Genomic DNA, 27,143 nt, shown 5'->3' on the forward strand with positions numbered 1-27,143 from the left:
GAGCTGCTGATCTTCTCATTGTGAAAAGTCCTGTAACAAAGAATTTTACATTACTCGAGGTTTCTAACCTTTCAGTTTATCATGACTTCACCGTTACACTTTTCCTTCATATTATGCAATAAATAATAATGATAGTTCTTTTTGCAGCTGGGAGTATGGATCATACTTTCAAAAGTGCAATATTTAATCCATACACAGGGCAAAAGTTGAGGGGGGGGCAGAGGCAGGAAGATACACATAACATGTTTCAGGTTCTTAATCATTGGCTACAATAAAGAGCTGTTCAGCAGCTTCAAACGTGTAAGGTGTTTTGGTACCTTTCTAACCCCCCCCGCCTGTGAGTTACGTAAAATTTGGTATTCTGAACATCATATGAGGATTGCATTGATTTTCTTACCAGGACTACCTGCAAGCAGCCAAACATCCAGACTTCAAATAGCTATTTGCGTGGTGGAGACACCGGCTGCCGGTCTAGTCATACACAGGGTAATCAATAATTACTACTTTTACACACACACCAATAGAAGGATAATATATGCTTTACCTCCTGATGACAATTGACATGCCAGACACATCACAAAAAACATCCCTTTGGCGACAATCGCCGTGCCTGGGACATCATGAGTTTAAACGGGTATAGAAAGCGATCTGAGATTGCTTTCTTCTCCCAAATGGTGTTGCTTTAATGCAGGGGCATCCAACGTGCGGCCCGTGGGCCAAATGTTAATGACAAAGCAGTGCAGAAAATACATTATTATGATTCAGTGTGGCAGAGCCTGTCCTGGGGTGTGCTTGGGTGTCGGGTGTAGCGGAGCCTGTCCTGGTGTGTATTTGGTCATCTGTTTGCTGGCACTTTACTTACTGTTGGAATAGAGTTCAGAGGACAAAACTTTCTTGGCCCAGAAACTTGAGAGGAAAAGTAAAGGTTTTGTGGTATTTACTCTATTTCAATCTGCATATTTAATTAAAAAGGGTTAGTGGCTTCAGGCGTCCCGTGTATGATAACTTTTTTAGTGTATTGATTACTCCCAATCCCATCACATAATATTCTATCTTGTATTATCTGCCGAGCACTGATGTCATCTTTATCCCATAAACATCGATTCCGAAGAGTTAAGATTCTGTCTATTTTATTTATTCCCATAAAATGACCACCAAAATCCTCAGCACCAGGCCCGTGATGCTCTTAATCCGGCCTTGCCTCCAGCATGCATCTACCATCTTAAATCCAGCTTGTACCCACAGCTTCAGCCTTGTGCAGTTTTATTTAGCTAAACTTGTTTGAAATGGTTTGTGGACTGAGTTTGTTCTACTGTTTAAGTAATTTGGTATTGATAGAATTACATATAAAAGTTGATCAAGAAAACCTTTCCACTGCTTTTTTCATTAGTGCCAAATTATTTTGTATTAATATGCATTATAAAGCTAAAAGGCCATATTTTCTCAGTGAAAAATGAGTGCGGCCCACGCACATATACATTTCTGATGTAGTGGCCCATTGTCGAAAAAAACTTGGACACCCCTGCTGTAATGCCTCAACGTTGAGACGCTGAGATTCAGCAACACAGAAATCTGCTGCAAGGGCCCCATCTGATGTGCCTTGATATAGGCATTCAGCAACACAGAAAACACACCCCAGGGTTACAAGCGCCATAGCGCGAGATTTTGCCTCCGGCAAGATGGCGGTGCCCATTAAAAAATAAACAAGTTCCCAAGAGGGTCTCTCCAGACTTTCCTCTGAGTTCCCCTTGGAAGTTAAATACAGGTACTGCAATCAGCCATGCAAGTCATCTTACTAAACAGAGATTTGCAAAAGTAGCCTCAATCGCAAAGGATACAAAAATAACAGATCTGTCCTTAAGGGGTTAAATTAAGCAAAGTCAACGGTGCATTTTCTAAAAGAATACATACTCTTAATGTCATGATTTATTGCAACTTGCCTGCACTTAGCAGGCCCTAAATGGAGCCCCTTCAGAAGGTCTGCTCATTAACCCTTTAATGCAGCCCTCACACGTTCTACTCATTAACCCTTTAATGCAGCCCTCACACGTTCTACTCATTAACCCTTTAATGCAGCCCTCACACGTTCTACTCATTAACCCCTAAAGGCAGAATTAAGTTATATTTACTAACCACAGCATTATGCATTCTGTTACAACGTTCTAAAGAATAAATTAAACGAGTCTGATGTATCGCGCGCAAATAAAATAACGAACGCGCCATGACAGTAAGACAACATTAGCTACAAGGAGCGGAAAGCAAGCAAACGCGTTCATTATATACTTACAGGCCGGCCTCGCACTCAGAATATACACTACAGCCACAGCTCTGCGTCACCGCTCAAAATTCCCTCTCTCCCAGCATGCACCGAGCACCGTGTCCCGCCAGTACCTCAACCGTTGCCATGGTAGCGCACGTCAGTATCAAAACGTACTGTACTGCTTGCGTGACGTTCGCAATAAAGTTTGTATTTAATACGCTATGTTTCTAAGATTGTAAGTGTGTTATTAAAGTTTAGTTTAAAAAAAGGCAGAACAAGCAAACAAACAAATCCGCTCGTATGGTAAGAGGGTGGAAGTGGATTGTTTTGCGTGGATACAAACTGAGTGAAACTCCATAGTTTCTTACAGCAGATGCTGTGTACAAATTATCTCCTCAACGCGAAACATACATGTTATGCACTGATGGAGCATGTGTGTGTTTACAGTGTAGTGTTACCAGAGCCGTTTGCTAGGCCTCCCTGTCAGCCTCCTCGCCAAATTAGTAGCCTGCTTGCCAAATGAGTGGCCCTATTATGAAGCTGACTTACTCCAGGCACTGTTTTAAACAATTTGAAACGTAGCTTGCAAATAGTTGTCACCCGCTGGCCTCTGCGTAAAAGGACATAGCAGACATCATATGTACTTTAATGTATATGGTCTTTTGTAAAGGCACGGAGGGATTCTGCAGAGTCCCCTGTATTTTTTGCCCCTTCCCTGCTTTTTGTTTGGCTCGTAGGAGACGTGTGTGGTTTTAAATTATTGCACTGATTGTTACAGCGCTACGGAATCTGCTGGCGCTATATGAATAAACGTAATGTTTGATAGAATGTGTCTAATGTCAACTAATTTTTCGCATGTAAGTAAATCCGCAGTGTGTTTATATCACTAGTTTGCTGTGGAATTCTGAGCTGATCTGGCACATCACATCATCTATACTATGCCAAAAAAGTGAATAGTTTGAAGTTTCTATAATGCATTCTTCGTCTTCTTGTATAGAATCCTATAAACCGTTTTATGCGTAACATACAGATGTAGTATTTCAGGACAAATAGATTGGTATATATAAAAATGTATTTATAAACAACAGAAGAACAGGCAAGAAGCATATACTTTTGCACATAACTATGCATTTATCTGGTAATCATACGGAAGACTGTAGAATAATACTTTTGTTATTTTCTATGGTGTTCTATCTGAGAGATTAGCTCGCAAGGCCCTATTAATAATGTAAAGTGTCTCATCCATTCAGCGAGATACAGTAACTGCTTTCCTCTAAATGGGATATGCAGGAATTGTGAAATTAATAACAAGCGCTAATCGGCATAAAAATTAACTAGGTGTTGTCTGAATCTTTGGCGTTCATGTGTAACTGGTCTGATTATCACCCGTGGTAGTGAGTCATGTGATTAAAAGATGTGAACAGGGACACTTTGTTTGCTCGTCCGCTGTCCGCCTGGCCCCTGGGGATCTGTTTCTTAGGAAACACAGCCACCCATCCTCTTTCTTTGGGATCACAATGCAGAACACACATAAAGCAGGGCAGATCACCGAGTCCCTCGCGTCTTACCTTCCAGGTCTCGCAGACTCCTCCGGCTTCTGCTACGTTCATCAAGTAAGTGTTATAGAGGAACGCTCCAGTTTTGACTTTATCTGAAGCTGCATTGTATCATAAGAGATCTGCTCCCATCACACATTTTGGTAGTTTAGTCCCTGTTACAGTTACTTTCCAGGATCTGAAGTCCCTTTGGTCATCAGCCGCGACACAGACCTTGCATTCATTCTGCTTTTGTCACCGAGGATGAGGATTGTGTTTGTGGATTTATAAAACACAAAAGGAAAAAGAGGATTCATGTCGACGTCTTTCATTGGTAGTCGAACCATCTAAACTGAGAAAGATAATATATACATACGGGGAGGCACTGGTGTTATTTGCGATGAAATCTATTTAATGTTATCGCCAGTTGGCAATTCCTGTAAATACCTTTTTTTGCATTCACTCATTTTCACTTAAATTTAGAATTTCTGCATTCCCTAAATACCTAAAAAGTTCAAGCTTCATAAAATTGCACTTCTCCCAAGCTTGTAGGACTTTTTTTTTTTAGGGTGAGGGTAATATTTCTCATTTTAATGGAAATTACAGTAGGAAATTCTAGAACTAAAACACAAAAATATCTTTCGTGACACATTGTTGTGAGGCCGCATTGCTTTAGGAGATAATGATTATTTTGATTGCGTATTATTTGAACGTGCTATGTTTTTCTTCTGACATAGGGATGGGGTATGATATAGAACGCTTCTTGGGATATGTGAACGAGGGTCTCTTGTGCTGTATATGCCGTGATGTTTTAGAAGAGCCCTTACAAGCCCCGTGTGAACACGCTTTTTGTGCGTCTTGTATACATGGCTGGCTCGTTCACCACAATAACTGCCCCGAAGACAGACAACCATTGACTGCGACTGATCTGAGACCCTTACACAGGTATGGAAGGATGCTCTCGCTCGGTAGCCCCTCTGCGTTGTGTCTGTCATCATTTCACATTGGCTCGGGTTACAGATCTTCATACTTTATTTTAGATCTATTCTCAAGACACTTCACAGCAGCTTACTTTACCTGTTCCTATAAGCTTACGAGATGCAGATACGAGGACACATTGTACACAAAGAGCTTACTTTTAGAAAAAGCTGCAGTGCTTCAATCGGCCAATCAGTGGCAGGAATGTTCTTCTGCTGAAACCAATGGGAGTGCTTTCTGCGCATGCCTATAGACACCTTTAAAGTTTAAACTCGTGACGGTAGTTCATATAGTGCGTTCGCAGTGGCCTGCAGGAGGTGTCTTTGACTGAACATGTCTTGTAAGCTAAAGAAAGAGGCCGAGGAAATCCCTCAATGGATTTGCAGGAGGGAAAAGGTGTTAATATAACGGGGACACTTCGCTATCATATGCATTAAAGTGGGTTAGAGGGACTGCCGCAAAGCCACTGGCCCCCAGGTGCGGTGCTGCTCAATGTGCCGGCGACAGCTTACTTCTCTGATCTCCCCAACCTGGAGCCCTATGTAGCTGAACCTCACATTATGTACCGACTCATTGTACACACAATGCAAATAATGATAACTCCGTTCATCCTTCACAACTATTTCAGGCATTTCAGTTCTAGAAACAAACACATTGCTGAGCGTTTTATTGCTTAGACCTTTTTATTGCCAGTACCGTGGGAGGACGGATGATAATGGGTAATAAGGATCCGGTGGTTAGTGACGGCCCCTCAGCGAGATCTCAAACACTGCGATCGCATTCTTTCTTGGAGCTGCCACTACAATGAATCGCTCGTTGGCGACGTGCCACATTCCTGTACGTGTTGCTTAGCTTCCCAGCGTCATGAAATCCCCCGGCAGCCTGTACATGGGCTCAGGGTACATGCCCATCAGGTTTAAGGGTGGAATTTGTTAATAGAATGGAAATCCTTTGTGCTTTTGTCTTGGACAGCGTTGTAAATCAATATGACCAAGGCCCAGATGTTTTAACAAGCCCCTGCAATGCATTGTTTTGGGGACCCGTTATAGAGTATACAGCCAGGCCTGTTATTTTTATTATCTTGTCAATGGGAAAGTTTTCCATCCGGGAAATCTTTACGCCTGATACGTACCGCCAGCTCCAGGCGGCAGCTTCCACTAACTTTAATGTTCATTCTTCAAAGTACTCACACAGCACTTTAATACCAATTCTTCCTAAGTCACTGTCCCTTTAATATAAATAAGTATTATTTATATTATTATTATTATTTTACTTAACCCCATAATCCTTGTCCACTTACTCAACGGAATACAGAAACTGTATGACGTGGCATCTTTTAAAGTATTTTCAAACACAAATAGATTTGTATTTATCTTTATAAAGTGAAATCTGCCAGCAAGGAAAGTTTTCTTTCTCACCAATCTATATCGAAGACTAGCACATTTCTTTTTTAGACATGATTAATGTACTTTGGATTAGTTTCAAATTCAAACAGGGAATTCTGAATGCCAAAAGAATGTTTTCTATGTTTGTAAATAGAGCATTGTTTTCCCTTGTTATAGATACATGCGGAACGATTTGAAGCGGCTTCAGATACGGTGCAGAAATGCCAGGGGGGGCTGTGCGACCATCTGTTCCCTAGAGTCCGTGGACCGGCACGAGAGAGACTGCGAGCACGGACGCATGTCCTGCAGAAACGCTGGTGAGTACCGTCTGGAACAAGATCTGCTTTATTCATTACAGCTTCTGTACATTATTCCATACTGTAACCAAAGCAGCGCTGGATTTTGGGCTGGGGTGTGAAATGCAGGTGTCTTGCGCTGTTCAGGGATACCTATACGTTACATCACACAACCAAATTTAGGAGCAGGGTGGTACGCAGCGGATGAAGGATATGCCGTCCAGCCGGGATCTGAAACATATCAGCATCACAATATGGAATATTACAGGTGCAGTGCCCAGGGCCGCCTTTAATATTGACTGGACCCCGGGGCAAGCATCCTGCATGATATTCATCTGAACTCTGTCCGGAATGTATCTTTCTAGATCCAGCGGTGCCAGCTTCTTCAAGTCGGAGCTTGATCTCAAATAGTAAAGACGCTATTTCATGAACGCTACTATTATTTCTGTGTTAAAAAGGCAAAACCGATCATAGGAGCTTGTTAATTGGTGCAAATAAAATTAGGGTTGATGTATTATGGCCTAATGATTCTCAATCTGGATAGTGAAGTGCGTTTTCTCGCTTTTTCCTCCCCTGCATTAAGGATGTCCAGCCCAGTTTGAGAGAAGGAACCTGGATGCCCACCTGGCTGTGTGTGAGCACCGTAGCCGCGAATGCCCCAACGGCTGTGGTTATACCATTCTTAGCGCTCAGGATCTACAGCATAACTGCATAGCGGAGCTACGGACAGAGCTAGAGCTTCTACGGTAATAATCCTCTAAACCAGAAAAGGGAAGATTTAAAAAAAAAAAAAAAAAGTGAAAAAACATCAAAGTAAAATGGGACTGCGATGCTTTTATTCATGATCTAAAAACCAAGAAGTGTAGTTCTTAGTAAATAAGCAAGGTGTCATTCACATGTTCATGCAGCAACAAAACGAATCGCTTCTTGATTTCCATAAGAATGATGGTTGTTTTGGTTAAGCCAATCCCTTTCAAATATAAATCACGGAACATAACCATAATTAGGAGTGTCATTGTCGTTAGGTCAGAGATGATCTGCAGAGTCGAAGAAACAAAACAGGAGATGGAGTCCCGTCTTGATTCCCAAAGGAGACACATGGTGCGGAAGGAGAGCCTCTTACAAGGCGAGGTGGAGGAGATGAAGGTAGGTAGATACGAGACTGAAGATTGGGGGCTTTGAAGGGCTGGAGACCACATGAACAGAAACAATGGGCATGCTGCCCAGGGCCCTACCCACCAAGTCAGTATTTATTATAGAAATTAAAATGACCAAAACACTGTTACGGTTTCAATGCGATTGCTTAGCGTTTAGTGTCAGCCACTGATTAATCAGTTCTTCAGGATTATGAGCCAGAAGTGTGCATTAAATATATTTTTTCTTGTTACTCTTGCACTTTGAAGATGGCCTCCAGCTGGAAGATCTCACACAACTTTCTAGGAACTCCTTTTGCTGTCAGGTTCCTGTATGCAGTGATTACTTGACATAATATAGGATGTAAATCCAGGGCATGATTCAGAGCCAGAACACGCAATATAAAATACTCCGTACAAAACCGGGTGTTCAATGCTACTGCTAAAGTGTATTTTAGTTATATCGCCTTCAGGAAACTAATGCGTAGCACATACTTTCAATCCGTATATATCATTGCCACTAAACCATCGCACTGCAGTCTCTCAGACTAATTTGCTTTGTCAGAGCCAGATGTCAAGTTTGATGCTGGACGTCCGCGCACTTCTGGCATCAGAGAGGCAACATCAAGAAGACCTCGAGCAAGCGGATCTGGAGAAGAGAGAACTAATGGAGCTTCTGAAAGGCCTACAGAAGGAGTGCAGATCAAAAACCAGGGAGGGGGTCCATAAACCACCCACCGGTCATCCGCTTGCACGCCTGGAGAGCATGAAGAAAAAGCCAAGAGAAGTTACAATTATTTAATTACAATATAATCTGGTGTAGCCTGTAAGATCGTGAATTGAATCTACAGACTACAGCATCATGGGGGCTGTGAATCTGCAACAGCTAGGGGATTCTGTTTTTTTACTTTAATGCAGTTGAATAATAGTGTATTTGTATACTGTCACTGTAGGGGATATATATATCGTACATTGTATAAGGTAGCAGCAAAAGTTTAAGGTCATCACAGTAGATGACCTTATTAGCGAATGCCACCTTCTAGCACAAGGTAACAGATGCTCTATTAAAAGCTTAAAAATAAATAAAAAGGAAATTATTGAATAAACAAAGTTGTTGGATAAAAGAAAAAAAGGGATTTATTTTTAAAATGTGCTTTTTGGATGACTTTCATTTCTTGTATGCCAAGGTAACATTGCAACGTAAATGTGGCAAGAATGATTAATGTATATGTGCCAAAGAAGATGGAAGGGATGTCCCTCTGCAGATTATTGGACAATCACATTAAGATCATAATAGAATAACTAGTGAAAGATAAAAAAAAAGAATTCCTGATGTCCAGAAGTAGAGCACTGCAAACATTTGCAACTGAAAGTATTACTAAAGACTGAAAACAAATTTGGATCTTACATCATTGCACATGTTGCAACTTTAAAAGTATAAATACTTGAAGCAGCAAGAACATTTGTAATTGGCCATGACCCTGAGAAATCTACAGCTTTTTATTTATTTCTATTGTGACCTCAGCAGTTTAGCGTCCCTGAAAAAGCCGACACTTTCAGGAGATAAATGACAAAGGTTTCATCTTTTTATTTTAAAAAAGCTGCAGGGAAAAAATGACAAGCACAGAAAAATGACTAGACTGTACATAAAAATAAAATGTTTAACGTTCAGCGTGTGTATCAAAAACATGTTTCTTCAAACCCATGGGGTGGCTAATGCCATGTTTAAGCACTTCATTCACTGCTCCATTAGTGCTACAGTATGTTAGTTTTCAATGCTTTCGTATTTGCATATACAAGATCTCCAGCAAAGTTCCTCCTATCGCGTGAAAGAGCGTACGTGGCGGCCTCTGCTGCCGTTTCCCCCAAGAAATTTGCCACGTGAACTGTTCCCGCTGCCGGTGGCGGTTGCCCAAGACGGTCCAATGCCTCCACGACCCCTGGCAGTGCGATCACGGGGATTTGGCCGGTACCCTTATAGGAACAAAAACAAGAGCTTCCTTTCAGGATGTGTGCAGGCATGGACATTCAAAACACTTGTTTTCCCCAGAGTATAAGTCTCTAGGTGTATGGATATAGCATGCTATGGAAAGAGACGGTCTAGTTCTAAATTAAAAAACCTTTTCCTCCTCCCCAAGAGGAATTTCAGACTGCATGGTCCATACCAGTGCTGTTTCACTGGAGATCTCCCGGAGCCAGTTGGTTCTACTGCATCAAGGATCAATAACATTGGCAATCCAGCCAGTGCTTCCAAATGTCATAACAGAATAGGCTAGGTCAGGGGCGTCCAACCTGCGGCCCTTCAGCTGCTGCAAGACTACATCTCCCATCCTCCTCAGCCAGCCCCTTAGCTGAAAGAACATTATGGAGATGTAGTCCTGCAGCAGCTGGGCTAGATGGTCTTGATAGACCAGAATTTATGACCTGTTTTCTGACTTAACTGCTTATGGTTAAGGCTCTGAGTTATTGATCACAGTATGCGCTTCATGCACAACCTATGAATCTAACAGCTGTCTAACAGCAATCAATCATTCCTCAAATTAGATTGCCTTAAAATTTAACTAGTAAAATTCCATAACAGTGGCAACGATCTGCGAAAAGAGCAAGAAAACAAACCTGTGGAGCTTTGTCTGAGCGGCGGCAAAGGTCCTCTTTCAAAGTTGCTTTGTGCGCCTCTGCTTTCCACATAGGTACCTCGCGGGGCTGTCTGCGCGTTCCAGTTCAGGACACGAACCCCTTCCCGACGGCTATAGTTTACTGAATATGGAAAGAAAGATAAAGAACTACTCAGAACAGAACTTTCTCCGGGTTAAAGCTGTAATACTAAATAACACTTTTCTTAGGAGACCATCTGAGCTTAAGGAAGCAACTGCGACTCGCTGGGCATTCAAAGGCAGTGGATTGGGGTGCAGCGGGAGATCGCTAAAATAGAATTAAAAGGTAAACCCATGAAGAAAAGCTCTACATTCTCACTGCGACTGACCTTTGGGGGCAGGCGGCGTGAAGAACCTGCTTTGGCTGTGGAAAGCTCCTCTCCCACCTCTGTTTCCAGGAAAACCACCACGAGATGACACCTTCTGCGTTACTTTTGGTGGCCGTTTAGGAGGAAGAATTCCAACTGCAGGTGACACCTCCTTCCGTTCAGCTGCGACAAAATCGTCCACGTGCATGGATGGAGGCCGACTCGTATTCTGCTTCCTCTGACGGAAGAGATCATGCGGCCGCATTCCCTGTCCAAACCCGCCTCTGCCTCTACCACGGGGCAGGGGAACAAAGTGGGCTCTTTTCGCTGGCTCAATGTATTCAGACTTTCCACTGTAAGGAAACAAGGGATGTTAAAAGGAAAATATAATTAAGGAACTTCAAATGGCTTATGGTCAACTGCCCATAGTAGATCTAACCCACCTTGTGATGAAGGTCTCATGTTTGTATTTTCCCAGTTTGAAACCCTTGGTAGCTTTTGTTCGACCCGGAGATGAAGGCTCCAACAAGAAGGATCTTTCTAACTCCGCTTTTAAATCAAAATCACTGCAACACTTTGCAGACAGTTCGATCAAATCCACCTTCACCTGCAAGTTAAAAACACATCTTCATACTTGAATATTCACACATTAAATGGGCCAATAGAAGATAATAAAGGGGAGCTCCCCAAGTACTCCATTAACAGATAGAACCCCAGTGCAGCTGTAGGCAATAAACGGCCTCCGGGAAGAAAATATTGCAAGTAACACAAAATATAAGCCCATGGACGTCTCTGGCAGAGACATTGATAAAGTAGTCATGAAGAGCTACTAGTTATGCCAGTTATTATAAATGATAACATATACTAATCCAAGAGCAGTAAAATATATTGCCTCCCTAGTATCAGGTTAACATATGGAAAGGAAGGTCTATACCATGTCTAGGTCTGCATCAGCTTCTTCTGGCTGGAACGGGGAGAACGACAAGGATTTCAGTTGCTCGTCCATCACCTCTGCGAGAATGTACACCGTCCTGAAACAACGATTCCACATGTAACAGCTCGTAAATGCCCGTCCACTAAACAGCTAGTAGTGAAAACTCACACCTGTGTCTTTGAACAGCTACAGACCCCACATATGAACAGAGTGTCCACAATACTCCTATATGAAAGATGGCAGATAATGGTGCATTAAAAAGGGGAACGGACTTGTTATTAGTGGGATACCTCAGGGATTAGTATTGGGACCTGTCGTTTTTAATATATTATAAGAGATGTTACAGAAGGTCTTAATGGTATGGTATGGCTTTTGTGGATGATACAAAGGTCTGCCACATAGTAGCCATTCCAGGTGGAACAAGTCAAATGGCAAATTACTAAAGTAAATTAGAAGAGGGGGACCCTAGGAGTAATTATTTCCAGCGACTTCAAGTTAAGCAGTGTAGGAAAAAGCATGCTGGGTTGTATAGCGAGAGGCATTAGTAGCAAGGAGAGGGAGGTGGTTCTGCCACTTTACAGATCTCTTCTACAGTGTTATTATGCAGTTCTGGAGAGCACATCTGCAGAAGGGTATTGACACATACAACACACAAAAAGTTAACATACAGTAGGTCCCCAAGAGCACACAAGTCTTGGATTTACCTGTTGTTGAACAGATTCTGCAGTGAATCGGCCGCTGGCAGAGCCGGCTCCGCATCCTGGTCACTGAGTGGCGTCGGATCCTTGGCATTTTCCACTATCTGACGGAAACTCACAATGTTGTCCAACAAAGACTCCAAGGAGTCATCGTCCTTAGACTGCTCCTATGTCAGGGGGAACAGCAGTTAGCCGAGCAGGCATTTATTCTACTCTACATATCCAGACCAGATATACTGCCAAAATCTAGCTTGTGTAACCAGTTATTATAAAACGGTTCCTTGTTCAATGACCATCGTACCAATCCCGTAAAACCATTCCTACCAAAACAAGTTTCTCCAGATCCAAAAGCAAATCCTCTGACTGCTCTCCTTTGTTGAGAAGTAAGTGCTTTATTTCGGCAGGGCTGAGCCCCATTGTCTTTGAAGGATGAGATCCGTCTACCTCCATCATTCCACCCTCTTCTCCGCAAGCCTAAAGAAAGACCAAACATTCTTAATAGTCTGCGACTCATTTACCAAGCGATGAAACAGCATTATTAATATTACCACAATTATTTCCTTTACTACAGACATATTGTGTCACCTCACTGAATCCAAAGGTGCAAAAACATTTTAATTTTAAAAACATGTTTTAGGTAAAGGCATTCAAACATGTATATAAAAAAGCTATAACATCACAGCTACTCGTGTTAGATTGGTAAAGGCTTTTGGAAGCTGCAAACTAAACATTAAAAAGTTCTAATCAATATTTCTCAGCTGATTAAAGTCGAGCAGATTTCTGGTAACCTTTTGTCGGATGATGCTTACTACGGAATCAGAGCTCACGATCTGTCTCATGAAGTCCAGGAACAAAGAAGCCAGCTCTCCCGTATCTTTTCCAAAGCCGCAGGTAATTCTTTTCAGTAGGGCAAACAAAGAATTGCTGTGCTTCATAAGGGAGCTGTGAAGAGGGGGAAACACACATACCGTTATTAGTGACTATTGGCGGCCAACATATACATTTCATATCTTCCTTGTGATGTCCATTCGTTTGCCTGCTCCATTAACATGTAAGGCTTATTACCAGTAAAAAAGAATGCCCTAATGCCATTTCGGGTGTATATACCAATGTAATGATATATTTGACTTTATGCAAAAGCAGATTGCAAGGATATTAACATCTGAAACCCCACGTAAAGCATTTGTTTTTGCTATATAAAAAATATTACTAACAATAACAATAATAATTATAAAAATAAAACAATTACAATTATTACTATATTATGTCCGGTTTAAAAAAAAACTGCTTCCATGGATCATGTTATTTTTTATTAAAGTAATAAAAAAAAAGTATAGCAACAAATCTTTAACACACAGGTTAAATATACGCCATACAACGTAAACAGAAAATCGTTTTCATATTGTGCATTAATAACGGGCTGATCTCACATTCCTAGCCCATAAAGCTTAACTACTATTTAATTTGTAAATTGACCCTTAAAGATCTTGTGGATTATAGTATGCATTACACAGGGCCAAACCAGCTGCTCTAACACGAGAAGCTCACTGGGATCGACCCTTTACAATGCGTAGTGCCCTCACAGGCTTCCTTGAATTTCTTAATGATTCTGGCGGCAGGCTACAACGGATTTCTGTAAAGTTGTTAGCAAAGATATTACAGATTACCAAACGAGGTGAAGTATTTTCAGCGCACTGAGTTTACCGCACAACAAGGTTTCATCAGAAACACCAGCAGATGGGCCCGTTCATTACATTCGGTAATAAGCCGAGTTCTTACATATGAGGTACCATGCTATGATAACAAAATATATACGCTTAACACACAATTGCCAGGAACAGGTCTGTGTGAGAAGCTTCTGTGGCACTGACAGAGACCCATCAGTGCTGTCTGCACAAGACATCAGACACCAGACAGTCTAACCAACTGCCTCTGGCAACAGCAAGGAGGGAATTTAAAACATAATGTACATCTGCAACTTCATAAACTCATCGTAATCTTTCTCGTACCTCTTTAAGTGGTAGAAAACATAGTCGTGCTCTGAGAGGAACATCATGGTCCTAATGCAGGTGAGCAGGGACGTGTAGCTACTATCACTGTTGCTCAAGGTCTCAAACAAACTGTCACAGATGGAAGGAAGCAGATCCTTGCTCGGTAGAGAGTTGGCAAGCCGTTCCAGCTCCGACACGGTCGCATCGCCCGTGCTTGGTAGAATTAGTGCAATATCCTGAAAGGTAGACACAGTCAAACAAGTTCATTTTGGGCTAGAAACAAATATTTACTGGAAAAGCTGGGAAACGGGAAAACTTTATTAAACTCGTAACCAGAAGGTGCATAGGAGATTTCCTGAGACGTGCCGGTCTCTCTGCACATTACTTTGTCTTCCTATAGTCTCTCTTATTTGTGTCTGTATGTCGTATTTACTAAAGGAGGAGTTTGCAGAAAAGCTGCAGTTTTACAGCTGACTTCACTATGAAATGGCTTGGAGAGAAGATCCAGAATTGGGGAAGCCTACTTAGAGTCTTCATATAATATAATTAACCCTAACACTTTATATGTTTCAGCGTATACAAGATATTTTCAGTTCCATCACTGAAGAGGAACGCCAGACATCCGCGCGCAACGTTTAGACTTCATTGTATTTACTAACCATAGACAGCTACAGCAATAATACATAAGGAATCAATGTCTGCTGGCTACCTTTAAACATCACACTAATGACGACAGTTAAAGTCTAGAACAGTCCCACCAGTACTCAGCCTTTACACCCAAGTTAACCTTTAATAATTCATAGCAAGTAGGAATAGTGGGTTTATAACAAACAGTACCTGGTCACAGAGATACTGCACAATGGATGCAACATATTCAGAACACTGCTGCTGGATGACATTGTCACTGGAAGACTTCATCAAGGACAGTAGATCCTGAAAAAGCTCCGAATAGCGCTCGTCTCCTTTGCCACCATTCAGTAGATGTAATATAGTGACTTTACAAGCCCTGTAAGAAGCAAGGGAGTCGAGAAGCGCCAGAAGACGAGCCGTCTGACCCGTATACTGCTTCTCCTTCTCTTCTGGACCACTGAAACACATCAAGGTAAGCACATTTTAGTAGGAGGTTATGTATCAGAGGCGGCTTTTACAAAATCACTGGGCAACTGGGTTTGTGTCATTTGTGATTTACTCTTATACTGATACTCGACTACTCGTGTAAAGCATCTGCTGAGTAACAACTCATAAAATTACTAGAAACAATCAAAAATGTCTTATTCGGGAATTGTACATGTGCTATGATTCGGGATAAAAAGACATTTTAAAGAGCACTATGCTGGCTATAATTACTTTTCAGTGGTAACAAGCACCTGTTTTTGTGTGCTTTTGGCTAACCTAGAAATGTTTAGGGAAGATCCCAAACTCAGAGTAAATAAAGGCACAACAGAAACTTTGCCTTTAAAGAAAATAAGTACATTTGAAGTTCTTCTACGATCAAATCCAGCACTGTTCGCATGATCAGAAGAGCCGTGGGTGAGGCCAGGTCACAAAGTTGGATGCAAATGCGTCTGATCATATGCTGCAGGGGCTGACAGGAGGTCCCAGAGATGGACCTTACGATGTCCTGGAGCAGCTTGGATTGTACATGCAGATGCATGCTCCACAACTTTCTGGTGTTCAAAGCTACGGCAACGTCCTGAGACTCCAGAGGCTGAAACACAAATACAAAGCCAAGTGAGGACAGCATCTCAGCAGCCTTATAAGAAGATGTGAGCCGTCAGACACGCGTGCAAGAAAGGAGAATATTTCCCCAAAAGTAAAACACAAACCAGAAAACAATTACTAACCTGCCATTGGTAATGGATTTTTGATTTATACAGTGCCATAATATTTAGCAGCTCTCTACAATGAGGTTAGATTATTATAAGTCTTGTCTGAATAGATGACAACTTATTTCAAAAGTAGTCCATGATCTTTGCTAATTCTACTTGAATAAGCTTTTCTGACTGTGGGGCAATTATGAGAACGAATAACTGGCTCCTGGATCCCTTAAGTTAATTATTTGTATGGCATTTGAATTGAAACTATTGCATCAACTATAACGTTCTTCAAGCTAAGGATTACAGTGGAATCTTACAGTCTTTGGTTCTATGTCTTGGTTGAGCTTTCCACATCATAAAAAGAAGTCATGTTACCTGTGTGGTCTGCATAGGAAGAGGTAACGGCAGAAGCTCAGACAGGATGATGAGCCCAGAGAAGAACCCTTCCGGAACCTTTAAGACTGAAGAAAGAACCTCTTTCAGCATTAGAGACCAAGTGTTATTGGCCAATGTCTCCTCTGAAATTGTAAGCTGCTCGTTAACCCCTTGGGTAAACGTCAATAAAATGTCTATGACGTCACTCTGAATTTTCTGCTCTTCTCCATCCAGCCTGCCAGAAAGAGGGATTGAGCACAGAAGCATGTGCAAAGTGACCAGGGTCGAAGGAACCCTCATGTCCTTAAACTCAAAGGAGCCGCCACGCAAAAGCTCAGTCAGCATAGTCTTCAGCAGAGTGAGGGTGCAGCGGGCTACGGAGATGGTGATGGCTCTGTACAGCGTGGTCCCTAGGTTCACATGGAGTCTCCACGGCTGGATTAGGATGCCGTTTAGTTTCTGTAGGACACGGATGAAGGTGTCCAGGCCTTCGGCCGAAAAAAGTTGAATTACAGCGAGGTTCCACTTCAGGTCCTTCTGCTGACCTGCAAAGTTAGAAGTGTTAACACATTGTAAACTAATCTTTTGGTTACTTTGAAGACTAAGGGAGTCATCTTTATAATAGCTGGTTTTAAAAAGGGATCTGCATGGTATTTTACAATATAGTATATGCTTCCACCTTTAAAAGTCAATAACATCTTAAAGTATATATAGGCTTAAAAGTTGTTTAGCGACAATTTAGTACCACATGGAGGCAAACCACCATACTAGTTACTCTTGATCTGAGATGTACAGGTTAAGCATTTACAACAAACATTTTGGCATGTATTGTTATATAACGTATGATTTCAAATTCATAAAAGTATCTAAAAATATAACCAAAAAGCACCTAATTGATATATTTTTTTAATGATGGCTATACTGTCATGTGTTGATATTCATGGAGAGTTTGGTTATACAATCATCTACTTTAACTAAAGTATGATGAATAGACTTAGTATTTTTAATGATGCCGTACTTGTACTTGTGTAAGACATTATACATACACGTGTATATATTTTAAATAAACCGGTGTCCCTATTTAAAAAGCCTTAGTGTTCAAAATCAGAAAAAACATGTAATTACCAATTACCTTCAACAGGATTAGGGGGACAAGCTATGTGACAAAGAATTCGAAGAGCAGTCAGAAGCCCAACACCTTCTTGTGTCATCAAATTGTCCAAATTCTAGAAATAGAAGAACAGAAATAGATAAACTACTAAACAAAATATGAAATTGTGTCGACAGTTTGTTGCTCTTGCTGTTCATTGGGTGGGAGTTAATTCCTAAACTCGGAAGGACTCTTGTATGAGCTGCTTGGCCCGCACTGACTGCTAGAAAGCTCTTATACTTGCCAATACTTTTGTCTTGATTTCTGGAGTCAAGTGCATTAAATCTACACAGCCCCACTGACAGGTTCCTTACAAAGGCATTGCTGGAAAATTTACAGAGGAACTCAGAGGAAACCATGTAAGGCAGAAACACATACTGTACATTTTCAGTACAGAACCCATTTTTACCCATTACAAGAAGAATTTTAGTCACAATTCATTTCTAGCAGGAGTGGTAGAGGTTAATGCAGTGAGGGAATTAAAACATGCATGGTATACGTGTAATGCTATCCAGCAACATGTGTGAGACTGAAGAGGCTAAGAAACAATTAGAATACAAAACCTACTTGTTTTATGTAATCAATCAGGTTTGGGATGCAATTTATCTCAAATCGAATGCTTTTCGACGGCTCTAACCACTTCGCAAGCTCTATTAAAAAAGACAACAGGGTAAGATTATAACAATTGTGTTAAACTGAAATAAAGCAAAATATAGAATTATCAAAGTAATAACAAGAACGTATGCATGCCAAAACTTAAGTTTAACTGATGCACAAAAAAAGTTTCCCTGTTTCAGTCTTACTTCACATTGCCACAGTGATCGATACAAATTGTTACTAATCACATGCTAGTTACGCGGTTTCATCTCTAAAAGCCGGGCGGGATAAATGCTCTTCAGGTATCAGGTAAATCTGCACAGGTGAGTCTGAGCAATTTGCTCCTACCTTGTAGCTTTGTGTTGTTCTCATCAGCTTTGCAGAGCTTTAGAAGAGGAGCGGAATGGTCCTCCAACGTCTGAACATCATTAGCAGTCTGGACCACCAGTAGCACAAGCAGACATGCATAGTTATAGGCCACTGATTTCTTTGACTTTGTGTCCCTGCAACAAACACATCACAACGTCATTCGATCCCATTTCTTTATTTACATTTCTGTAAAGCCTCTTTCCGTCGCTCAATGGAAGACGGAATCCTTTTTAACATTCTTTTAATCAGAGATAGAATGTAATAGAAAAGTCTATGGACGCCTATCTGAAGAAGAGACCTCTAAAGTCAAACAAAATATGCCCATACATTTTTCTATGCTGGTCCAATATAATGTATTACATTTGAACAGACTCGCCTTTGTTATAGGCAGCGTTACATCATTTCTGAAACCAGGCATTAGCATTGCAAAGAATTATCGTACGACTCTACAAGTATTACCCCAGAGCTTCCTTAGAGCAAAACTCCATGAGCGTCATGAGGCACTGCAGGTTCTTGTCGAGGCTGAAGACATGGGCGACAGCAGACCTCCCAACAGGGTTGAAGCTGATCAGATAAAGGTTGTGCAGAATACCCAGGAGGTTGGCTTGGTCAGTCTCTTCACTGGCTGTGCAGAGCTGGAAGTGATGAAACAGCTCTGAGATATATTGGAGGGCCTGAGTAGCATGGAGAAGCCACAAGGCACACGGGTCTTCACTGCTGGATTCTGATTGTAGATTGTCGTCCTGGTCCTGTTCAGATGCCTGGCACAAAGCCCTGGCTATGAGGTTTGTTGCTTCGTTCTCGAATAAAAGGAACAATAGGCCTTTCTGCGACTGAGCCATGAAGCGCAGTATCTCCCTAATGGTGTGCACCACTCCAGGATGGGAACTAGTTCCAGGCAGAGACAGAAGCAATGTGGCAGACTCCAGAAACTGATGGCCATGGAGATACCTGATGGAAGACCAGATGTTATACAGCAGACTGTAATGAACAATCACAAAGCATAAAAAGGAGGGCTCTGAGGGACACAAACAGGCAAGATATTACGTGTGTCCCTGCCTGAAAAGTGAAAACAATAGTTGATATATTTTCAATTGAGGTACTTGTCCTCTGTCGAAGATATCCAAAATGTTGGGCCTGTCTGAACCCTTGATCTAAGGCAGCAATGGCAAACTTATGGCATGCGTGCGACACTGGGCATGCCAAGGCTTCTGTTGGGGCACGCGACCAGGTTGCTGACTGACCAAAATAGACCTCTGTTTCACTGTTCCCTTACGAAGCATGCCAGCCATTGATGGCGAGCGCTGGGATATGATATCGCACCGTGATGGAGCACTGAAACAGAGCTCTGTAGGAACAGACCTCACGCTCCAAACACAAGAAAGAGGAGAGATAGTAAACTACTAAATAATGTTTTGTTACACAGTGACAAATTCTGACCCATACTTAAGAAAATATTGAATTAAAATTGTTTACTGGAAGGAGAGGCCAAGTGGATAATAATTTACAAATAAAAATGAACTGTATCACCTACCGAAATAAGACAGGATAGGGGTCATCTCGTTCCAGAGGACCGGTGATGCGGGCCATGGTCGGGAATGATTTCACAGGTGGCTGAATCATAGTGTGGGGAGCAGTCTCCAGAAGGTGTAAAATTTCATTCAAGAGGCCAACCAGCTTTTCCATGTCTCCTTCACTAATATTCGATGTCTCTAAGAGATTATCCATATCCATGGGAACTTCCGCATCGCCGTCCAGGCCAGATTCCGTATCCTGATCAGTGTCATCGTGGTTGGAAAGGGGTGCAGCATTTTCTGCAAGTTGGTCCCCTATTCTCTTTACATCAGAAAGGATTTCATAGAAGTGGCATTTCTGGAGAACAGCAGAACATGCGGTAAACACGCGCACAGTCTGGTCCAATAAAATTAATTCCAAGAGTCTCTGGTAACCACTTTTTCCTTGTACTCCAGAAGGGCTTTTTAAAAATGCTTCCATCCCCTCGGCTGTACTGATGAGGCTGTCCAAAGACTTAAAAGCATTTAACTTTAACGACGACGACACATGCTCGGCAAAAAGCAAGTTGTACAGCTTGCCGAATACATCTGCATTCAGAAGAGATTCTATTGCTTGTGCCCCACACTCTGCTAGAGAAGACACCAACTTAGTCCCGGCTTTGAGCTGTCGGACGTTCAATGCTATAGGTTGCTGTAGAGCCAGCTGCAAGTCCAAGGCTTGCATTGCCCACTCAACTAACTGAGTAAGATGATTGCTTCCAGGTTCCTTAACTTGCAAAAAACTCAAACCTTTGACTGTTAAGGAGGGCACTTCTTCCAGAGCAGTTATCCACTTTGCACTTCTATCATCCTGGTGTAATTCAAGCAGTTCTACTAGCTTAACAGAGAATTCAGCAGCCCCAGTGCTTTCTTTCTCTAGATCTTGGTCACGGAACTTGTTGAGTTCATTTTCAAAGGCAGTCCTATATGGACAACTAAAGTACAGAAAAGGCCCCAGTTCCCGATCGTATGGGTCATATGCCATTGTGGGGACAGAGGCTAAGTCTTCAGGAGTATAATCAATATCAAAACTTGGATACTTAAAAGCTTCACGCTCAAAGTCCGCAATACCATCCTCATCACTTGAGATTTGTTCGTAGCCATCATCTCCTAGCACAGAAAACACAAAGATCAATGCCAATTTAAAACACTTAAACAGCAAAAGATTTACAAATATCTAAAAGTAGCCATATCTTTTTTCTTAAACAAGACCAACACATAAAAAAAGCCGTGGATATGAAATTGCGTCTAGTGGAGGAAGGACATTCAAAAAAACGTTTGGAACGGTCTGTAAGGCAATTAAATGGGTAAAGGAACAATAAATGTTATGCACAGAAATACTGACAATAGTTAACATAGCTTTAGCTAACTATGGCTAATGTCAAGAAATAATACAGGACCTATCAGACAGAGAATACCACTAAAAGCAAAAAAAATTAAACATTTTTAAGCTAGTTTAACTATTCTACAACTAGCAAAACACCACAGAGAATATTTACAAGTGTTTAAAATGGGTATATTATATCAAAATCAGAAATGACTTATTAAATGCTCCAATAACTTCATATTATGGGTTTTTGAGCTAGCACTAATCACCTTCTATTTCTTCATCATCTCCCTCTTCTTCATCATCTTCAGCTATGCTGTCTCCTGTTTGAGCATCTTCATCATCCTCATCCTCTTCAGCATTAAGATCGTCATCGTCGTCGTCATCATCTTCATCATCGTCTTCGTCATCATCATCCATGTCATCCTGACCGTCGTCATCCACATCATCATCATCAGAATAATTGCCATCAGGATGAATAGACACTCGATCAGGAGATATAGGTTCAAAATAACCTTCTCTTTGTTCTCCCTCATCTTCCTTATTCTCACCTACCAAACAGAGGAGCGGAATGTGTTAGATGATGATAACAGAAACTATCAATTTTCAATAAATCAGGAAAGAAAAAAAGGGAAGTCACAAGTAACAATAATGAGAATTCCACCTGTCAGTCTGATGTTTATGCATTTAGTAACAATGACTGCAGGTCTATTGGTGTTTGACACACAGCTAAAGGTTGGAAGAAATTATTGTTATTATCTCTGTTCATTAATCCACTATACGCAAAACATTCAACAGGCATGGAGTCCATGGCAGGACATGACAGAGGAAGTCGCTGCCCTCCAATTTAACATCTCCGTTTGCCAAAGAGCACACTGACTCTCCACAAGGCTACTGGGAAAATGTTTTGCAGGCAGATGAAACTAAGGTTGAACTGTTCATGAAGAACACGCACCATATGTGGCATAAAAAAGGGCTCCACATACCCACATGAAAACATCATCCTAATGGTGAAATATGGTGACGGGAGCATCATGATTTAGGGCTGCTTTGCTTGACAGCTTACCATGATCAAGGGAACAATTCCCAAGTTTATCAAGGTATCATACGACTAGTTATTAAATCCAAGGGTTCACTTACTTTTCCCACCAGCAAAGTGAATGTTTAATTGATGTGTTCAATAAAGACATGAAGGATTATAATTGTTTGCGTGTTATTAGCTTAGGCACATTGTGTTTGTCTCTGCTTGTGACTTAGATGTAGACCAGAAAACATTTTACGAACAATTAATGTTGTCCACTTACTTTTATTGCTACCGTAGATGGATACTTAGAGTATCAAATCATATTTATATTACAAATACACATTTGAGACTTAGACACTGATTTACTGGAAACAGCATTTTAAGTAAAATTAATTTTATCTGCGTTTACCTGAGGCCGGCATAGGCTCATCATCTTCATCATCATCAGGAGGTGGAGGCCCTGGAGGAGTCCGGGGCCCTCTTGGTTGTGGCCTTGGTGGACTACCATTAAACTGATCTTCTTTATCTTCCTCAACTGGGGAAAAAGAAAACAAGTATTGTAAAATATATACATCGTAGAAATATTTTAACAATGTTTCTCTTTCTAAAAAAATACATTTCTTTCCCAGATTCTGCTTCATTCTTTCATATTTGACCTTGTAAAAAGATTATTACAGATTGTGGGTCTCGTTTGCAGAAGTACTCACCATGCTTTTGATTTCTCTTCTGGGCAACTTGTTGGTGTTGAGGAGGCGGCGGTGGGGGAGGCGGAGGAGGGGGAGAATCTCTGTCATGACTTATGATTACTCGGTCTGCAGATCCATAGACTGCTAGTGTAAGGCAATTATACCATCCCTTCAGCACAAGCCCATCGGTATTAACCTGAAATACAAGTGAGCCATAATGGACTAGTAAATGGAAAACAAATCATGAAATGCACAGCAGCACCTAGTAACCGACATCCAACCAATGATACAGAGGTGGGAACGCTGCTAGGATTAGTCCAACATGGAATCAAGCAATTTTGCATCACTGACATAGTACCCATATATTAGCATCCTGAAGAACTCTTGTGCCTCCTGCATCCAATATATCTCCATGGGCTACGTTTACAACAACGGTGTCATGAAATATTACTACCCATATTCGCTAAAGTAGACCTGAGACTTCAATTGGACCACATCCTCCATAAATCTCTATCAGCCTCTCATTGGCTTTGTGGTGACGGGTTTATGGGAGATGATGTAGTTCTATAACTGCCTACATGTAACTAGAAAGCACAAAAATGTATTTTACCATTATGCGATAGTTACCCCAAAGCACCCTCAGTTACCTTTGCATTTGGTCGAAAAATGATGGAGGTACTTTCGTCATAATCCAGGCTGTTTTGTAAACACAAAGAATACATATTATACACACATATTCAATGCTAAGGTCAGCATCTCTCAACTAATTAGCTTCACAGTCATCTAGAGCTTAACGGGTCAAGATGCACGTTTCTGGAGGCCTTAAAAACTATGAACATCGTATTAAACATGCTTCAAATGTTACTCAAATTATCTGAAAACAAGTATTCTGGTTAACCAACCAATGCATGCTTACCTCCCCAGCCTGTCAAACACGGTCGCACTGGGCTTGTTGACATTATTGAAAAACAAATCCAAATGAAATGTGTGAGGCGAGGTTTCTCTGCAAAAAAAAAATTAAAAAAAAATCTATGTTTTTGTGTTTTTCTTAAATGAGATAAAGAAACATTTTAAATTACTTTTGCATATGATGAGTATTCCAACATACCAAGGACACAGAATCAAATTATTTCTATGCAGCTTAACAGCTACATTATTTGTTAATTTGTATGCGATCCAAATCACCTGAATGCGCTTTCTTCCTTTATATGAAACACTGGGAATTATGTATTATGTAACGAGATTGCCTGAACTCACCCGTAAGCCCTGCTGTCTGGCAAGCTGCTGTGCGCTCTCACACCTGGGGGGATAACCCGGACTTCATTGATGTAAACCACACGCGGAAATCGTACCACATCAACATTGCTACCTTGCTAAACAAAAAGAAAACAGACAAACGCTTACATACATTGCTTCGATTAATCTTTAAGGAAAAGGAGCTCACTAAAAAAAAACGCACAATGTTTAATTAGGGAAAGTGACAGATATCCTCGATCGTTGTACACATTGTTAAGAAAGCAGCTACAAATATTAACTATTTTAAGCAGATGACCTATTTAGTCTCAATAAAATATATTGATATGAACAGAAGCTGCAATAGATCAGCTTAAAGACTCAGACCTTAATCAGTCCTCGGTCTTTGGTTCAGGCTAGTCATATGCCTATCCTAAGCAAGTTTAAATTCCTTTCCACTTCTGCTGGCAGGCTGCTCCACTTATTAACTACCCTCACAGCAAATGCTGAACCGACACGATCACAGATACACACTGTATTAAAACGATGACATTCATTTTCTACATGCAGTGAAGATATAGTTCAGAACACGTTTACACATGATACGGACTTCATGTTTTAACACAAAGGTAAAGCATACGGTTGCCTCTTCTATTATAGCCCCGGGGCAGACATCTATTTTCAGAGTCCTAACACTGGTCTCCGGGGCAGGACCTGTCTGAACTGCAGCTGGGGGCGTATAGGCCCCACAGGGTCTCGCATTGCCCCTTATTAATTATAAACATCCATTTTACGGCTGAACCACCCCTTAGTTCCCCGCTACATACACGTCGCTTTTATATTTTTCTTTATCCGTCTTTTTTCCCCTCACCTCCGTGTTTTGGTGTTTGAAAGTATCTAAGAAAAGCAGCTCCATTGCAGGATCCCCCGCCATCTTTGGAGTGGGCGGACGAATGATAAGGCGAAACTTCCGCCCTACGTTGCCGACTTCCGCTAGCGCGGTGCACCACGTCTAGTGTCCCGAAGCAAAATTCTATGATCAGTGAATAGTTCCGTGCTGTTAGTGTTAAAGTCAACGATGTTTTTGACCGTCTAGGGGGAGTGGGATCGTTGTAGATTAACAACATCTTATTTGGCTTTCCTAGAAATGTAAATGAATATGTGCCAGTATAATTCAGCAGATAAGATGCAAATAATATGCATATTGTTCCTCTAAAACCTTAAAGGGACACGTCAGCCATCATATACACATTAATGCATATGATAGCTGTCTTCTTTCTTCTTCTGGTTGACCACCAGAAGAAGAAAGAAGACAGCTATCATATGCATGACCTCTTTTTAAGACTTTAGAGTATCTTACAGGAGGCTATTTATCAATGTACCATAGCTTCATGATGAATGCAATGCCTAAAATGGCACTTAAAGCATAATGATATCTATAATTGGAATTATCAACATTAATAGATATTTGTTTAGCGAAAGTGATCACAATGTTAGGACGTTCTATTACATCCTAAAGAAATAGCCCATCCAACCACTAGGATGAAATCTAACAACGATCTGGGGTCTCTCATGGCAGAATGGGCTGATATTAGAATAAAATAAATGATTTCACCACAATGCTCGGTGGTACTGTTTGGTTACTGATGGAGATAAATATGGGAGATTTATGAAGACCCCAACATGATCTCCCGTCCAAGAAAGTTTAAAAAGTAAAACAAAATATATATTTATATATTAATATAAAAAGAAAGTAAAAAAAGGGTTCCCAAAACTCTTCTTACCTTTCCCACTAAAAAACAATACAACAAAAACCTCCCGATCACAACCTAAACATTTTAAAAATAATAAGTACAGTGTGACATGTAATGAAGCAGTTTGTGCCTGCAAAACCTAAATATGTGATATATTACTGTTACCTGTGAAAGTCCTGCCTAAAATTGCAAGTTTTCCCCCTAAATGATGGACTATATACATACATAACTGCAAACTCTCTTGAGTTTTGCCCAGAGACTCCGGGAGAAGTGCAGATTCTCTGGGTCTCCGGGTCACCACCAAAAATAATATAAAAAAAGAAAGCTCTCTCTGTCATTGAAACATGTATTGTGTATATACAATAAGGCCTCCTGCCCGCATATTGACACTTTTCATGAAGAAGAGACCTAGATAGTCTTGAAAGCTTGCAATCTATTATATGTCAGTTAGCCAATAAAGGTACCATCTTTACCAAACTTGCAAAGTTAAACTGTTTAGCCAAACGCTGTTTATTTAAAGAGTAGGGGCTAGCCCTAAGGGAGAGGAACATGACTCTCCTCCAACCAGAGACTATTGTGGAGGCCTAGTAATCAGCTCTCATACATGGTGGTCAAGGGAGAGTTACCAGCTACGTATTATATTTATATTAGGTTGGCCTGATGTGCCCATGTCGAGACTACAATCCCGATTGAAACTTTGAACTAATTAATTGAATGAATTAATATTCGTATTAAATTGATAGGAATATTTAATGGTACTACCTACAAGTCAATGTATTAATGAATTAATAACAAGTTGTTGTTTCCGTATCACTTTCTGTGTCGATCACTTGGTAGAATCTATTGGGAATGCGTATGATTACACGCAATGGGGTTCTCCCGACCGAACAATATCCTTCACATAATCTAGGTGAGAAAGATAAAAAAAGGAAAAAAAATGCCATTTACTCAGCACAATCTAGTGAAAACTTGTAGACAAACCTTAGGTGTAGAAAATTCACGTCATCAATACAGAAATTCCACTAGAGGTCAGACATACTGTATAAAAGGATAAAAAGGTTTTGTACCGTGTTAGCCGTTGAGAAA

The 27,143-nt window shown here is 41.0% G+C and overlaps 2 protein-coding genes across 2 annotated transcripts; one reads left to right on the forward strand and one right to left on the reverse strand.

Moving 5' to 3' along the window:
- Positions 1-3,779: 3,779 nt before the first annotated feature.
- On the forward strand, positions 3,780-8,697 carry LOC128498095 (RING finger protein 151-like). The gene is made up of 6 exons (XM_053468384.1): positions 3,780-3,873; positions 4,533-4,740; positions 6,336-6,475; positions 7,038-7,200; positions 7,480-7,600; positions 8,153-8,697. The coding sequence occupies exons 2-6, from the start codon at positions 4,535-4,537 to the stop codon at positions 8,387-8,389; spliced, it is 867 nt and encodes a 288-aa protein (XP_053324359.1). The 5' UTR covers positions 3,780-3,873; positions 4,533-4,534; the 3' UTR covers positions 8,390-8,697.
- Positions 8,698-9,160: 463 nt separating this feature from the next.
- VIRMA (vir like m6A methyltransferase associated) lies at positions 9,161-25,270 on the reverse strand. Its single transcript, XM_053468378.1, has 24 exons — positions 25,175-25,270; positions 24,328-24,443; positions 23,987-24,073; positions 23,718-23,766; positions 23,092-23,266; positions 22,794-22,919; positions 21,630-21,911; positions 20,015-21,143; positions 18,940-19,431; positions 18,460-18,614; positions 18,082-18,164; positions 17,497-17,590; positions 16,365-16,909; positions 15,645-15,880; positions 15,010-15,259; positions 14,191-14,408; positions 12,991-13,123; positions 12,506-12,655; positions 12,188-12,348; positions 11,484-11,580; positions 10,993-11,156; positions 10,571-10,902; positions 10,204-10,344; positions 9,161-9,561 (listed from the first exon to the last, which is right to left on the reverse strand). The coding sequence occupies exons 1-24, from the start codon at positions 25,235-25,237 to the stop codon at positions 9,407-9,409; spliced, it is 5,433 nt and encodes a 1,810-aa protein (XP_053324353.1). The 5' UTR covers positions 25,238-25,270; the 3' UTR covers positions 9,161-9,406.
- Positions 25,271-27,143: the final 1,873 nt, after the last annotated feature.

Source organism: Spea bombifrons, chromosome 5 (assembly GCF_027358695.1).
Source record: "Spea bombifrons isolate aSpeBom1 chromosome 5, aSpeBom1.2.pri, whole genome shotgun sequence".
Lineage (NCBI taxonomy): Eukaryota > Metazoa > Chordata > Amphibia > Anura > Pelobatidae > Spea > Spea bombifrons.

Excerpts from the sequence above, each read along its gene's own strand:
- LOC128498095 (XM_053468384.1), top strand. The coding sequence starts at position 4,535 with ATGGGGTATGATATAGAACGCTTCTTGGGATATGTGAACGAGGGTCTC. Across the intron at positions 4,741-6,335 it reads GATCTGAGACCCTTACACAG|ATACATGCGGAACGATTTGA; the intron begins GTATGGAAGGAT and ends CCCTTGTTATAG. Across the intron at positions 7,601-8,152 it reads GCGAGGTGGAGGAGATGAAG|AGCCAGATGTCAAGTTTGAT; the intron begins GTAGGTAGATAC and ends TTGCTTTGTCAG.
- VIRMA (XM_053468378.1), bottom strand. The coding sequence starts at position 25,237 with ATGGCGGGGGATCCTGCAATGGAGCTGCTTTTCTTAGATACTTTCAAA. Across the intron at positions 18,165-18,459 it reads GAACAACACAAAGCTACAAG|AGCTTGCGAAGTGGTTAGAG; the intron begins GTAGGAGCAAAT and ends CTTTTTTAATAG. Across the intron at positions 11,157-11,483 it reads CTGATGCAGACCTAGACATG|GTGAAGGTGGATTTGATCGA; the intron begins GTATAGACCTTC and ends TTTAACTTGCAG.